This window comes from Sciurus carolinensis, chromosome 9 (genome assembly GCF_902686445.1).
Source record: "Sciurus carolinensis chromosome 9, mSciCar1.2, whole genome shotgun sequence".
Lineage (NCBI taxonomy): Eukaryota > Metazoa > Chordata > Mammalia > Rodentia > Sciuridae > Sciurus > Sciurus carolinensis.
In genome coordinates, this window is record NC_062221.1 from 138449233 (window position 1) to 138464314 (window position 15082).

Consider the following 15082-nt stretch of genomic DNA (forward strand, 5'->3'; position numbering starts at 1 on the left):
CCAACTCTGGTGATTTGATGGCAGCACAGGGTCACTTGGAGTTGTCCCTGTGGGCAGACTGTCCAGCCAAGCTGCAGGTTAAGTAAGGGAGGAAGGTGCCACAGAGAAAGGAGCTAATGTGGGTCCCGAGAGCGGGACTTGGGAGCCCGCTGCGGGCACCTGGCCTGCGGCTACACAGCCTGCGTCCATCCAGGGCTGCTCCTGTGACTGGGTGCAGCCCGTGGAGGTGCACGCTTAAATCTGGGCCTTCCGAGAACAGCAGGAAAGGGCCTCTTTCTTCTTTTTAATTACAGAACAAAGAAGCTCTGAGAGAGAAATGGATTGTGTGATTATACAGCCTGAGGCAAAATAAAAACAGGGTTCTCTTGCCAACCTCTTGGTCCTGCGCCCTGGGGAGGCAGGACCGGCTGCTCACTGTCCCTACCCGCCCAGCACCTCACCCTGCTGGCGTCTTGTGTTGCAGGCGAGGGCTGATCATGGGCGTCTGGAACTCCCACACCTCCGTGGGCAACATTCTGGGCTCCTTGATTGCTGGCTACTGGGTGTCCACGTGCTGGGGCCTGTCCTTCGTCGTGCCTGGGGCCATCGTGGCAGCCATGGGGATAGTGTGCTTCCTCTTTCTTATTGAACGTGAGTACACCTGGCCCTGGAGACAGCCGTGAGAGGGCCTTAACTTTCCCCTGCCTGGCAGGCCCTGGAGCCCTGGGTGTGGGCTGCCGCGGGCATCCTGCGGGCACCTGTCACGCTGCCATCCCGGCCTCCAGGCTTCCTTGTTCACTCACGGGCCTCCCGGTAGCCAGCCCCGTCCTGGTCTTCTGCAGTTGCCACTGTTTCCTGATTTAGGGACACCACTGTGGAAGTCCCTTCCTTCTGCCCTCCTGCCCCTGCCCCTTCCCTGCCACCAGGCATGGTGTGCAGACTCTCCTCCTCGTCTGCCGTGGCACTCAGGCCTTGGGGAGGCCCGGCCAGCGTGGCTGCCCCTGCTCACCCCAGCCTTTCCTCCACAAATGGCAGTGGACCTTGCTACTTGTTTGCTTTTTGATAAGCTGTATCTTGAACAAGGCTGTAAAACTAAGGCGTGACCTAAGGCTGGATATCTTACTTAGGCAGAGTGTCTACCGGAAAACCAAGTTCCTTGTCCATTCCAGAGTCAGTACTGAACTTCTAATCTAACTGATTTCAAAAACAATTTTTTAAGTACGGCTCTGGCAGGACAAGGATTTGAACAGTCACACTTGATAGGGATGCCAGGCTGTTCTAACCTGGCAAGCTATTCTGATAGATGTTTGGCACTTAGCTCTTCTATTACCTTGAAGCAGAACATAGTCATGTGGTGCTAGTGCGACCAGACAGCCCCCACTGTGAGCTCCCAGGGCCCAGGCAGGGAGTTAGGTTCCTCTGCCTGGGTTGGACACTCCGAGATACCAGCTCATCTTCCAAAACATGAATGCATATTCTCTTTGTTTCTCACTTTTTTGTTGTTGCCAAAACTAACCTTATTTATATGTATGGTACCAAGGATTGAACCCAGGGGTGCTTAACCCTTGAGCCACATTTTTTATATATGTATTTTTTTACTTAGAGACAGGGTCTTGCCGAGTTGCTTAGGACCTTGCTAAGTTGCTGAGGCTGGATTTGAACTCACAATCCTCCTGCTTTGGCCTCCCAAGCCACTGGGATTATAGGTGTGCACCACCGCACTCAGCTCCGAAACTAACCCTTTAAATTATTTAAAATAACCAGCATCTAGCAAGGCAGGGTTTTGAGGCTCTGGGACCAGCCTTCTAGGTTGACAAAAATGAAAATGGAGATTCAGATTCATAGACGTGCCCCCCACGCCCCGCCCAACCCGCATCAGTGCTCAGCCATTTTAGCAGGTGTCAGACTGGCTGAGCAGGTGTCCTGCGGCCCAGGCAGGTCTTCTGACCTGCTGCCCAGCATCCAGCGCGTGGCAGTTAACTAGCTTGCGTGCCCCTGGAGGTCCGGGAAGGGCCGCTCGGACCCCGGCTGCTCCCAGGCAGGCTCTGTCTCCTAGGCCTCAGCAGCTGAGAGGTCCGTTCTGGGCAGGAGGAGCGGCCTTGTGGACTGGAGTGTGCTGATGCATACGCCGCCCGGGACCTTGGCCGTCACCTCCTGCTCAGACATCCTGGATGGCGTCCTGCTCAGCAGGATGGCACAGGCAGCCCAGCTCTGCAGCATGAGGACCCTCCTGGACCTGCCTCCCACCCCTTTCTCCTATTCAGGGTGACCTGCTGGCCCCCAACCCAGCACTGCCGTGTCTGGGGGCCCTGCTGCTCCTCCCTCATCCACTCCAGGGCAGAAACACTGTGTCCATGGCCCCGGGCCTCTGGGCCCTGCAGTGCAGCACAGGCCTTGTAGGCTCTGGGGATTTGACCAGATGGATGTGGTCCCCTGGACCCTCGGAGCTCGGGCCTCCCGTTCTCCTTGGCTCTGGGAGGGAAGCACCCACTGTCACTGAGGGCTGTCCTGGGGCCGAGGGCCGGGAGGCCATGCCGCAGGGCCCCAGCGCCACCTGGTTTCCCTTCCTCCTCTCCGCTGGTCACAGGCCCAGTTCCTGGGACTTTGTCTTGCACACAGTATTAGCCTGTAGTCGTCACTACTACCTGTGGTGAAGCGCCTGCGAGCTTGCTGACCACTCTCCGTTCCGCCCTCTGGGTCCTCTCCGTCCACCCTGCCCCACCTCCACCGCCCAGGCACTTCCTCCCTCTATCCCACCTCCCGCCCGTCCCAGCGCCTGCCATGCTGTCTCAGTGCCCTGGCGGTCCCCCTCCTTCCCCTCCTCCAGTCAGGCTGCCTCCAGGGCCTGGCGCTGGGCCTTGGGCACCTCCTGGCCACAGCCCTCCCCAGCTTCTGGCAGGACAGCTGCCTTCGCGCCTTCCCTGCAGTCCTCTGCTGCTGGGTTTGCCAGGTCCACCTCTTGCTCCCCGCCTTAGAATGGAGCCTTTGACTCTGGCCCCTCTTGAAAGATCAGCCGACACCTGCGCTGCACCAGGCCCGGGCGGTGCCGCACGGCTGTCTGAACCGCGGGACATCGTGGGTGGGGCCGAGGGGCCTGCTCCAGGCCCAGCCTGGCCACTGCCGGCTCCTCCTGGTAGATGCTCCCTAACTGCAGCCATGGACAGCTGGGTCCTTGGGATGGGTTCTTCTGGGTTTCGCTTAAGTACTTTCCATTTACACAGTCACCTTAAAAGACGAGACTTGGGGTAGGGTGGAGCTCAAGGCCCTGGGGTTCCCTCTCCAGCACCATGGAAGCGAGCCCCAGCCGTGCACGCCGTCTCCTCCTACACAGGTAGTGTGCATTTGAGTTTAGTTTAGTTTAAGTCAGTGTTGGTCAAACCCGGGTCCCTGCAGCCAGCAGGAAGTGTCCAGCCCTGAAGCTCAGCACGCGCTTCTGACGGCGGCCAGCAGAGCGTGAGAGGTGGGGCGCTGGAGGGGGTGGCCGGGGCGCCTCACCTCCCCAACCTCAGCAGTCTTTTCCTTAAACTCAGGTTGTCTGAGTGAGAGCCCAGGTGGCACCTGTTCCCTCTCCGACTGGCTCCTGGGTGTTCGGGTGTGCAGCGTGTTGCCGGGCGGCCTGTGGGTGGTGAAGGGTTGCTGACTGAGCAAGGGCACGCGTCCCTGCAGTCACACGGCCACCTGGGGTGCTCTCGGTGGGAGAGCGACTGCGGTTCCTGAGCCCAGGTCCGCCGCACACAGCCCCTCAGGCCCCGCACGGAGGGTGGCCGCGTTCTGGCTCTGTCCGTTGTCCCCGTGGGCAGCATGGCTCACACTGTCCTCCTATCTGCCCTTTCAGATCCCAAGGACATCAGATGCTCCTCCACCCTGTCCACGGTAAGGGCTCGCTCTCCAATTCTGGTCACTCTGGAACTGGGTGCTGTTGGCCGGGTGTCCCAGCCCCGCGGGCCTGGTTCCTCTGCACTGACCGTGGCTGTGCCACAGCCGCCAGGCGGGGTCCCGCACAGTCTGGACTCCTCGCTCTGGAAGCCAGCGGAGGGGCCTGGGCCAGGCTTCCCCGGGGGGTCTGCCTGACTGGAGCAGAGCTCTCGGGCCAGGTGGCCAGCTTCGCCCCTCAGAGGGCCCTGGGCTGCCGGCACGCCGACCGCACTCCTGGCCACTCCACTCTGCTCGTGCTCAGCTGTGAAGCCCCAGCGTCACGGTGACCAGCAGCCCCAGGAGAGGGCACGCGCCCTGCGGCCTCCTCGCCATGTCCTCTGCCCTCTTGGGCCAGCCCCCTGGCACCTGCCCCTCCCGTTTTGGCCTGTGGGGCTGGCTCCTGCCGGCACCCCAGGCCCTCTCCATGCCATCCTGGCACGTCCTGTGGTATGATCACCATCCTAAGAGAAAGGCCCCTGGCCTAGTTCCCCTCCTGTCCTCGTCCCCACCATCCCTCTGAATTAGCCACCAAGGTGCCAGCAGCAGCATGTGCTATGTGGTGCAGGCAGTACCCGTCTCGCCCACCTTGAGCTGGCACCACCGTTAGGTGGGGCTGTCCCTCCCTCCTTGGATTCATGGTGGCCACAGCCTCCTGGTTCTCTTGGGGCACACTGGCCAGGCTCCTGGGCAGTGTTTGCTGCCTGTTCCTTAGCCTGCTCTGCCCTCACGCCCCGTCCCCTGCAGGAGAGCCCTCAGACTCCAGCGTCCCTGGAGCTCCATGGTCATTGATCCCACTGCCCACTTGAACTTCCCATGGAACCATCTAGTTCTCCCCTCAGACTTAGCACAACCAGAGTAGATCCCTTGATTTTTGCCCCATAAACTTACTGATGCCTTGGCATTGCCCATCTTGGCCAAGGGGCCCCTGTCCACCTGGACAGGCCAGACCCCTGGAGTCATCCAGGCCTTCTACCCTCACCAGGCCACCTGTGCCAGCGCCGTCAGTTCTGCTCTTAGCGTGGGTTTGTGGGGCATGGTATGGACTCCCTCCTGTCACCTCTCCTTCCTGGCCCTCCATCCTTCCTCCCTGGGGTCCTCTGCCCCTCAGACCCCTCCTCACACTTCCCCTGAAAAGCCCTCCTCAAAGTAGAAGGCAGCACATGCCCTGCCTTGCCTGATGGTTCTCAGCGGCCATTTCACGGGGCGGGAAGTCCTTGCTCTTGTTGGCTGGCTGTCCCCATGGGCAAGGAGCCGGCTGTCCTGCCGCAGTCCCGGCCTCGTGCAGGAGAGGGCGCCAGAGCTCCTCCGGCCGTGGCTTAATGGATGGCTCTGGCTTCCCCGCACAGTTCATTGGCAACCCAGGGTTCTGGTGCTTTACCAACAAAAAGAAAACAAGAAAATCCATTTAAAACCACTGCCTATGGAAGACTAAACAGTATGGTTTCAAACTACAGACCTACAAGAGGTTCCGAAGCCATTTTCCTGCCATGCCCTGGGTTCAGTGTCGGGGCTTGTAGACTCCTGGAGGGTGTGTCCCCGAGCCCCCTAGAGCCTGTGGGGAGACGTGGGTGCACCTCCACCCAGGAGGGCCCCTCCCACCACAGGGGCTGGCCTGTGCATGGGAAATGGACAGGCAGGGAAGGGACTGGGGAAGGGGCCGTCTTCCTCAGAGCCAGCTCCCAGGAGTGCACAGAGCAGGCCTGGGCCAGAAGGCACTCTGCCATAGGTGTGCTGGTCAGGGGCGACACGGAGTGTGGACGGGGCTCCACAGTGTGTGGACAGGGCTCCACGGCATGTGTGGGCCAGGGCTGGACTGACCTCTGCTTCATTTTCCTCCCTTTGAATCTTTTCTGAGCTGTGCGCTGAGCTCCTTCAGGGCAGGGAACAGGCTGTTCCTAGGGAGTGGACCTCTTCCTCTTCCCCTCCCAGTCCCTGGGGTGGTCGTTGGGCCACAGGAGGAGTCAGCTTGATTTGGGGATCCTGCATCAGCTTCTGCAGACAGCAGTGCTCCCTGTTCTGAGAACACGCCCACTGAGTGCCACACCTTGTCACCCAGTCCTGCCACCCGGCCAACCCCCGCTGCAGCTCCTCGCTTGCCTGGCGGTAGCGGGGGCTCTTACAGAGACACCCCGGAGGACGCTGGGCTGACTGGTTCTGGGGCGCCGCGTTCTGGGAAGTCCCACTCAGAGGTGTTTTCATGATACAGTCCTCACTTTTTCCAATATTCAAAAGTTTTGGTTATGGAAATTTAAAAGTTAAGGTAATTGTAGGATGAACCCTGGATTTTCTAAAACAGTCTTGAAAAAGAACAAAGCTGGAAGAACAAGCGTCCTGATTTCAGAACTCCCTGCAGAGCTGCCGTCACTGAGCAGCGTGCCCTCATGGGAACAGACACAGCAGCAGTGGGTACAAAGGGGCCTTCACGTTGACGGCAGTTGATGAGACAGGACCGCCATGCCATCCGGCCAGGACGCTAGTCCCAAGGCAGGCGTGGGGACACCTGGTGTCACCAGAACCTGAAGAGCCCAGAGACCTAGATATGATTCAGAACCCTCAGAAGAAAACCCAGGAGCGTCTTGGTGGCTGTAGGCAAAGCCTTCTCGGGCGTGACACCCAGAGTTCAGGGGTGTGTGTCAGTCCCGTTTCTTGTGCGCAGCACAACACTACGGCTGCTGAGCGTTAAGGAAAGAGGTCTATTTGTGCCGGTGGCTCTGGGATGCAAGCTCCAGGGCTGTGTCTGGCGGCAGCCTTCCTGCTGGTAGAGTCCCGAGGTGGCCCGGGAATGGCGAGGGTCAGCGTGCCTGTGTATGAGTCTTGGTGAGGCCACCAGGGCTCAGTCCTGGGCTCCACCCGATGGCCTCACCTCTGCCCAGTCACCGCTCTGGGGCCCCACCTCCACACAGCACTGCCAGGTGGGGTTTCCACCCTCCGATACCTCACAGAGGGGCTGAACTTGGGCACACAAGCCCAAGGGACATGCCCACGCCACGTGCAAACCATGGCGCGGCAGGGGAGAGAGGAGGGACAGCATCCGAACTCAAAACTTGTGTGTTTCCAAGGGAACCACCCAGAAAGTGAAAGCACAGCCCCAGAGAACGGGGAGGGAAATATTTCCAAATCATGTCTGATAAGGGACTGTATCTGCCATTTATAAAGAGCTATTACAAGTCAGGAATAAAACGACAAGCAAGTCAACCAGGTAGGGCGTGCACACCTGTGATCCGAGCGACTTGGGAGGCTGCAGCAGGAGGATTCAGTTCCTGTGAATCCAACCACAGGCCCTTGTTCTGATGCAGCTACCCATCTGTAAACTAGCCTTTCTCTGTATAGCTTCCCTCTTCCTTTTCTATCCCTTCTATAAAAACCTATTTCTTAACATGCCTCCAAAACCAGCCTCAGCAGCTTAGCAAGACCCTGTCTCTAAAGATTAAGAGGGCTGGGGATGTGGCTCAGTGGTGAAGTACCCCTGACTTCAATCCCCAGCACCAAAATGCAAAAAAAAAAAAAAAAAGATATGAAAAAGACAACCAAGTTAAAAAGTGACCCAAGGATCCAGACAGACATTTCTCCTCAGAAGGTATACAAGTGGTCACTGAACGCACGAGTAGCTACTCACATCACCAGCCATCACAAAAATGTGCTCAAAACCACAGAGGTACGCTCACACCCCACGGGACGGCTGGGATCAAGACAGACACGGCGTGTTGATGAGGACACGGGGACATTGGAGCTCCCTGCCCACGCAGGTGTGACTTGTGCCTCCGCCTGGAGATCAGTCCCACAGTTCCTTGGAGTGGGGCATGGGGTTGCCTGTGACCAGCAGGGCCACTGCTCAGAGCCCCCCAGGAGAGAGCACAGGTCCACACCGAAGCTTGCTCATGAACATTACCAGCCTGAAGTGCAGTAGCCAAAACATGGGCGCAGCATGCATGTGTTTCGGCTGGTGAGCAGAGGAATCATGCACAGGGTGCCCTGCACCTGGGAGTGGAGTGCCCACACGCACTATGCGTGTGAACCCGAGAACACCATGCCATGCAGAAGGAGCCCGTCACAATTGGCCACGGACGGTCCGATTCCGTGCATGCAAGCACTGTGCCTCTGGGCTAGGCCCAGCCCGTGGGAAGTGCCAAATCCAGAAAGGGAAAGCCAACGGGTGGGTGCAGGGGCGGCAGGGCCTGGGGCAGGAGGGTCCACCCCTGAAGGGACGAATCTCTTCTAAGGGGGAGCATGCTGAGGGCCATGTGGCCCTGAGCTCCCACTGAGTTGAGCTGGAAGGATACCCGTCTCCTGGTGCTGTTGTGGGTTTCTAAGATCCAAGAACCCCGTTGCCTCACATGTCAGCGCTTGGACCCTCTGGCTGTCGCACAGGGTTCTGTGTTGTTTTAATCAGGATCCAACCATGGTCTGTCCATCCCTTGGCCAGTGTGTCCCTGAAGCCTCTTCACTTATAGGTCGCTGTGTTTATTTTTCATTTGTTGTTTTTCTCCTTTGAATTATTTCTGTTGAGGAAGGCGGCACATTTGTCCTGCAGAGCTGCCCAATTAGGGGCTTTGTGGCCGCATCCCTGGTGTTTCTAGCATGCTCCACTGTCCCCATGTCCTGCAAGCTTGCAGCCTTGGTACGGTCCAGAACTGATTTTCCCAGCCAGATTTTGTTTCAGATGAATCACAAGAACTGTGAAATGGAGACTTGGGTTGTCTCTTTGCCTCGGTCTGAGGATGCCCTGAAATTGCATGTATCTCTGCGTCCGCCTCTACTGTGGGAGAGCTGTTGGAATTGGTTCTTCTGATTCATATTTGCTCTTTGTGTTATTTAGGTTTGGAATATCTATTTGGGACCCCAGTCTAGGGTCTGTATTGGGGTTTTGACAAATTTAATGCTGTTATCTCCAAGCAAAAGGAAAATGCACATGTTTTGACTGAAACAAGGTGAAAATGTATTTTTCTCTTCAATCACCAGGTGCGAGAGGTAGCCAGGCCAGGGTGAGATGTGTCCCAGGGTTGAGGGACCCAGGCTTCTCTGCCACTGCTCTACCCCTGTGCACGGGTCTCAGGCCAAGACGATGCACCCGAGCCGACGTCACGGTGCCTGGCACACAGCACAGGCGTGGTGCCTGTTGAATGAGCGAGTGGCTGGTTGGTCCAGATAGTGGCTGGAGCTCCAGCTGGTTCATCTGTCTCCCAGGAGGTGGGAAGAAGTGCAGGCCCCTTCCCGTCAGGACACTGCCCCACAGTTCCTCACTGCTGTGCTTTGCTGTCCGCACAGAGCTGCAAAGGGGCTTCCCTTGAGCACCGTGTCCCTGACCGAAAGACACCGGCTCTGTCCGGGAGGAGGACATGCACACTGGCCTTGCGAGCTCTGCGTGCCCCAGCGTGGACGGCAGGCCAGCCACCGCCTTCCAGCTGGCCCGGTCGGGGACACAGGTCCTTGCCCAGCTGGGGTATTTCAGCACAGACGTCCTCAGAGGGGTTCTGCCAGTCTCAGATGATAAGGTGAACGGTCCCGCGGGAGCGTGGAGCTGACGGTCCGCCTGGCAGTGGTAGCACCCAACTTGTCTCTGGACATTTGGGAGTGGCCTGGCCTCAGTCGCAGGTCTCCTGCATAGCGCCAGGGGCTGGTGGCTTTCTCCCTCGAGCTGATCCAGTACCAGGGCTGGAGGTCTAGGTGGACCTGGGCCTCTTTGTCTTAGAAATGGTCATGATTTGGATGAGTGTGAATAACGACTTCTGAGTGGAGAACGGTCCCTTATTTTGAAGGAGACTTGTTCAGACTGTCGCATAAACAAGGAGCAGTAAAATGTTCCCAGTGGAGAATTGAAAACAGCTTTGACGCTGCTCCTTATCACAGGGGCTTCTTCACACGACTGTGGATGCAGGTGGGACACAGCCTGGTGCCAGCCAGGAGGCTGCTCCTTCACTCCTGAGCTGGGGAGCCCGAAGCCCCCGTGGCCTTAACTGGGCGTTTCTCCCTTACCCCTGTGTCTTGAGAAAGGGTTTCACTGGCACTTTCTGTCCTCTGAGGCTCGGAGCCTGGGAATGGAGCTGCTCAGTCCGTTGTGTCATCTCAAACGTTTGTTGTAATTTCTCTGGGTCATGTTTTTGTGGGGACAGAATGCATCCTTGCTGCAGTAAAGGCCACCTAACTTCTGGCCACTGATTGACTAATGGCTCTGATTAAGTTTTTCCCTCCCAGCATTCAAAAGGCTATGAGAGTGCAGCCGACCGGTTCAGACTCCAGAAGCCAGCCTTGCACGGCGAGAAGAGCAGGCCTCTGGTAAGTCGCCTGACTCCCGCTGGCCGGACGCAGGTCCTTCAGCTCGGGACTGTCCATCCCTCCGGGTGTGTCGCCAACTCCCCGGGTCTTTAAACACTTGGGCCTCATGTTTCAGCCATAAAACTTGCGTTAGCCCTTCTTCTCTTTCTTTGGTTATTAAGCTAAACTTATTCTGTTTTTAATAGAATGTGAAAGTCATTCATTCAACAGCTGTTCCCAGTTTTCGGTGCCCCAGGCCATTCCCTGCTGGGGGTATGGGAGGGGTACTTATTGGAAGTGAGCAGAGGTGGGGCTGCACCCAGGGTGGCTGGGAGCAGCAGAGGCCTCTGGTCCCCAGGGGCGTGGACCAGAGCAGGAGGAGCCAGCAGGTCCCAGCCTCCAGGAGTGGGGCAGGGAGCAGGGTGGGAGCGAGCTGCACTACAGGACCAAGGACAGGTGAGGGAGGGAGGAGGAGCATGCACAAGCATCCTCCGCCCTCCCATCTCACAGATGAGGAAACAGGCACAGCGCTGCCAAGCTGCTGCTCTGTCTGTGGGAGGCTCCTGCCAGCACCTGGGCCTTGACCCTGCCTTCTCCTTCCAGATTCTTCCAGAAGCCCCTCTCATCCAAGACTTAACTGACTGTACTTAGCCTCCAGGACCAGTTCAGATCTGGTGTTAATCATAGAAATAAGCTATTTTCTTTTTAAATCAAATCACTTAAAGGCTAAATATACCAACAAACTTTTTTTCTTTGTTGCCTGGGGAAATTTATTTGTGGTGGTTGAAAGATCAGGAGGTAAAGCTGACGTCTTGTGCCTCTTATTCCTTGGATTTTAGGGAGTGGGGATATTGACTAACTCAACCAAAATGCTTTACTCTCTACTCATTTCTGAGTTTATAGTGTTTAAAAATCACATCTTAATGTCCACCTGGTTGCAGTTCCTCTCTGATGTCCCTGAAGGTTGTCCCTTTCCTCTGAATCCACACCACAGGCCCTTGTTCTGATGCAGCTATCCTTCTGTGAACTAGCCTTGCTCTGTAGAGCTTCCCTCTTTCCTTTTCTATCCCTTTTATAAAAACCTATCTCTTAACATGTCACCAAATTGCCAGTGACATATTTAGAAGTCTAGCAGGTCATTTCAGGCTAAAGGGGATGGGGGTGGGGCCAGACAGGTACTGGCAGGCTCATTTGGCGTCCACCCTCAGCACGCCCCTTGCCCTTGGGTTAGGATCAGCAGGCAGTGTCCCACCAGCAGGGCACCACACCCTGGTGTCTCTCTTCCCAGAGTGACGCGCGGTGTCCAGTCTCCCACTTTGCATATGGTGCTGCTGGCTTCTGTCAGTGCCGGGCACCATTCTCAATGGCTCAGGGAAGAATCAGGCTGCGGAAGAAAATGCGAGAAAGAGGCAGGTCGCTGGTGTCGCGTTGGCAGGGAATGAGCACTCTTCTCGTCCTCCTGGGTTGGAAGCCGATTGCCTCCAGATGGTCCTAACTTGCCATCCCTGAGGCCACTGTCCTCCCTAGCCTCTTCGGGGATCTTTCTGATTGTGGATCAGACTCAGTGACACAGGGTGGGTGTGTTCATGCTGAAGGTCATTCTACCTGCACCTGCACACCGGGTGCGGTCCCCAGCTCTGCCCCTGGTGGCCTTCCTGCAGCGTGGAGCAGACAGCTCGGGTGCTCTTGCACACATCCCTCCTGTGTGTCGGGTGCTTATTCCATCTGTTTTCCTTTCCCCTCCCCTCTGCACCCTCCCTGCTGGGGATTGAACCTGCGGCTCTGACAGCAGGGAGCCCTTGTGCTCTTGAAAGTGGGAGCCTTGCAGGGGGCGTGCTGTGGTCAGACGCCCCTGCACCTGCAGGGCCGCACAAGCCTGCACAGATGGAAACCTGCTTGTTTAGGGGTCAGGAGTAGGGTCCCTTTGGGCCCAGCTCTGTGCCTTCCTTTCCATCTCCTCCACACGACAGAGGACTGGGATTTGGTGACTGGTGACCCTGAAGCGTCGAGGGGCGGGTTGCAGGCCTGTTCTCCACCCACGGGAGCTAGGCTCCGCTCCGCTTCAGGAGCACAGGGTGCACCCTGGAGCACCTCACCAATCCTGGAAGGGCAGAGGGTGGCCGGGCACCTGGGGCTGGTCCGTGGCCTTGTGGTTTTCTGTGGCTGGCGTTTGGCCACTGCGCTCGGGTCAGGCGCGCCCTTTCCTGGCTAAACAGGCCCTTTGTCATTCGTTTTCTCTTCATGTGGCTGCATTTCATCCACTGATTCGCCTACTTCTTGTTCAGAAAGGCCAGTGGTGTCCTGAGGTTCTCAGTTGAGAGCCAGGACCAGCCAGCCTGGGCCGCCCCAAAGACTGCTGCCTCAGGGCCGTGCCAGCGTGGCCTCGGGGCTCTCAAGTGCCGTCCCATCCCGTGTGCAGCACCATGGGTGACACTGATCGCACCGCCCCGCCTCGCTCCTGAGAGGAAGGCCACGCCCACACTCAAACGTGGTCCTCATTTCCTGGACTTTGTGGCCTTGAGTCCTGTACCTGCCTGGGGCAGGGGGCTGGAGGGAGGCTGGAGGGAAGCTTCACCTCCAGGCAGAAGCATCGACTGCGGGTCAGCGTGGACCCAGATGCGAGTTTTGGTCAGGGCTCCTGGCCTCCTGGGCCACGCGGATCCGGGCTGCCTGGGCCCCAGGGATGCTGAACCTCCGGACTCAGCTGCCGCAGCCAGCCACCCCGTTTCCCGATCTCTGTCTTCACTGAGAGGAATTCCAAATGCCAAGGGCAGACGTGACCTGTGTCACATCTTCATTTCTTTTTCTTTTAAGAATTTTTACTGCCTTTAGAATCCAGCTTACATAGGTCATAGTGAGATGAATACAATAAAACCTGCTTGATTTGGCAGAAAGTCTAAAATGCATAGAAGCATTTCCTTTTTTAAGTCCTCTATCTTCACGGGTCAGTCACTAAGAGGGTCTCTAGGTCAGCCTCCTTCTGACTTCGGACTCTGCCCTGAACCTGCGGATCACTCTTCTTTGCTGTCATAAATGCGTACTTAGTCCCTTAGGAATGTTCAGAATATGATAAACCTCAACATATCAGAATCGATTTATGAATAAATAATGCTGCCTCTGATAACGTGTATCCATAATGAACTTAAAAAAATGCAGGATCATGAAAAACAATCCTACCTCCGTTTCCCTCAGTGACAATCATTGTTTGTTTAGATTTTAACTTCTTTGTGTCTAGAAAAAGCCCTGTAGTCACCAGGTTACGTGGGTAGGTACTTAAGCATTCTCTGGGATCGCGAGGAAATGCAGCTTTGAATGATGTGATTACTTAATGCATCCTAAGTATTTTCCTATGCTGTTAAAAATCCTCTAACATTTAACAACTGCACAATGGGTCGTTTATGTGGACGAACTTTAATCGACCAGCTTTCCTCCACATTTGATCCATCGTGTGATGTTTAATTTATCGAGTGTTTTTTCACTTTTCACATTTTTCACAGTTTGCTAGAATTCCTAAGTTAAAGGATTTTATGTGTTCATAGTGTTTCATAAAATCACAAGGGCAAAGCAGTGGCCGTGGTGGGAAGGTCACCCATGTCCCCAGGGTTGGTGGACAGCATCACCGAGTGTTTAGGGGCACGCCCCCCTCCAGCCAGACCCACCGGCTGCTGACACCTGTGCTTTTCCTTGCAATGGGACCCTTGTCCAGGACCCAGAGATGCAGTGCTTACTGCTGGCGGATGGGAAAAGCTCCATCTGTCCGAGCCATGTCGTCGTCCTCCCGGGGGACAGTGGAAGCAGCACGGCCGCCATCAGCTTCACCGGGGCCTTGAGAATCCCTGTAAGTACCTGCGGGGCAGTGCTGGCTAAGGAAGCCGTGGCTGCAGAACCCACGGTGTGCAGTGCGTGGTGGACGTGGCCCCGAAGCTTCAGGGCCTCGTGTGGCTGCAGGAGCACTTGACTGCTTGGGACCATTTCCATTTGTTGAACTAGTTATTCCATTCGGAAAGTCAGGGATTTCCTGGACAAGTAGGGCTTCCAGTCTTCGCTGGGAAAGCAGGAATTCTGGCTGCTGTTAGCTGCACCCTCTCCCTGGCCCCACAGCCCCCGGGCTCTGGCCTCCCTCCTGAGAGCCTGCCTGTGACGGGGAGACGCCTCACCCTTGCCTGGTCTGTGGCCGCAGGCAGGTCCGGCTCCATTTTCTCTCCCTCTGAAGTGCCTCAGTTACACAGTGACAGCCCTTGGGTGCCAGCAGGAGCCCGAGGAGTCGGGTGCAGAGACCAGGGGAGCACAGAGCAGTGCCTGAGAGGAGCCCTCGGGCCCCAGCAGCGGGACGTGGTTGGGCCTGGGGCAGCTGGCCCGGGGTCCGTGGTGGCAGTCTGTGTAGGGAGCTTCCAGGACAAGGCTGTTGGAGCAGATGGAGGGAGGTGCCCAGCCGCGGGATCTCTTAGTGTCTCCTCAGTTCTTCTGTTAAATCCGCCGCTCACTCAGCCGTAAGCAAGGACAGGTCGCAGCGGCATCCCTTCAGGTGTGAGGACGCGTAGGCCGAGAGCCAAGAGCAGAGGCAGGGAGACGGCAGCACCCGCCGTGGGGCCGTGTTGCCGGGGCCTGAGGAGTCAGTGGGCCCCACTCAGACTCGCCTCAGGAAGGAACAGGGAGGGCTGGACAGCGGAATGGTGTCGCCCAGAACCTGAGAGTAGCGTCATGGAAATAAAAGGATGAGCATCACTACTTCAGGGCAGGCTGCCGCCAGGGCCCAGCGGGAACCGAGGCGGCCTCGAGCCAGCAGGAGACGTCGGCTCAGGCCTGGCCCCCGGCCCACTGGAAAGGCCTCTGCCGGCAGCCGGTGGAGGGTGGCTTCAAGCAGAAGTCATTTTTAAGCTGTGTCAGTAAGCTGGAGGGTCCTGCGTGCCTGACTGCACACCGTCCCAGACCCTGC

The 15082-nt window shown here is 57.1% G+C and overlaps 1 protein-coding gene across 9 annotated transcripts in view; it reads left to right on the top strand.

Annotated features, from left to right (window-relative positions):
* The window catches only part of Slc37a1 (solute carrier family 37 member 1), a 67019-nt gene that overhangs the window by 38799 nt on the left and 13138 nt on the right, over positions 1 to 15082 (top strand). For all 9 annotated transcript variants that reach the window (XR_007110319.1, XM_047565363.1, XM_047565364.1 and 6 more), the window contains 4 exons: positions 464 to 630; positions 3815 to 3852; positions 10087 to 10167; positions 13853 to 13984. Coding sequence is in view for 8 of the 9 variants with exons in the window: in XM_047565363.1 (XP_047421319.1) it covers positions 464 to 630; positions 3815 to 3852; positions 10087 to 10167; positions 13853 to 13984 (418 nt within the window). In the remaining variant the exon portion in view is untranslated. The remainder of the gene's footprint in view (positions 1 to 463; positions 631 to 3814; positions 3853 to 10086; positions 10168 to 13852; positions 13985 to 15082) is intronic.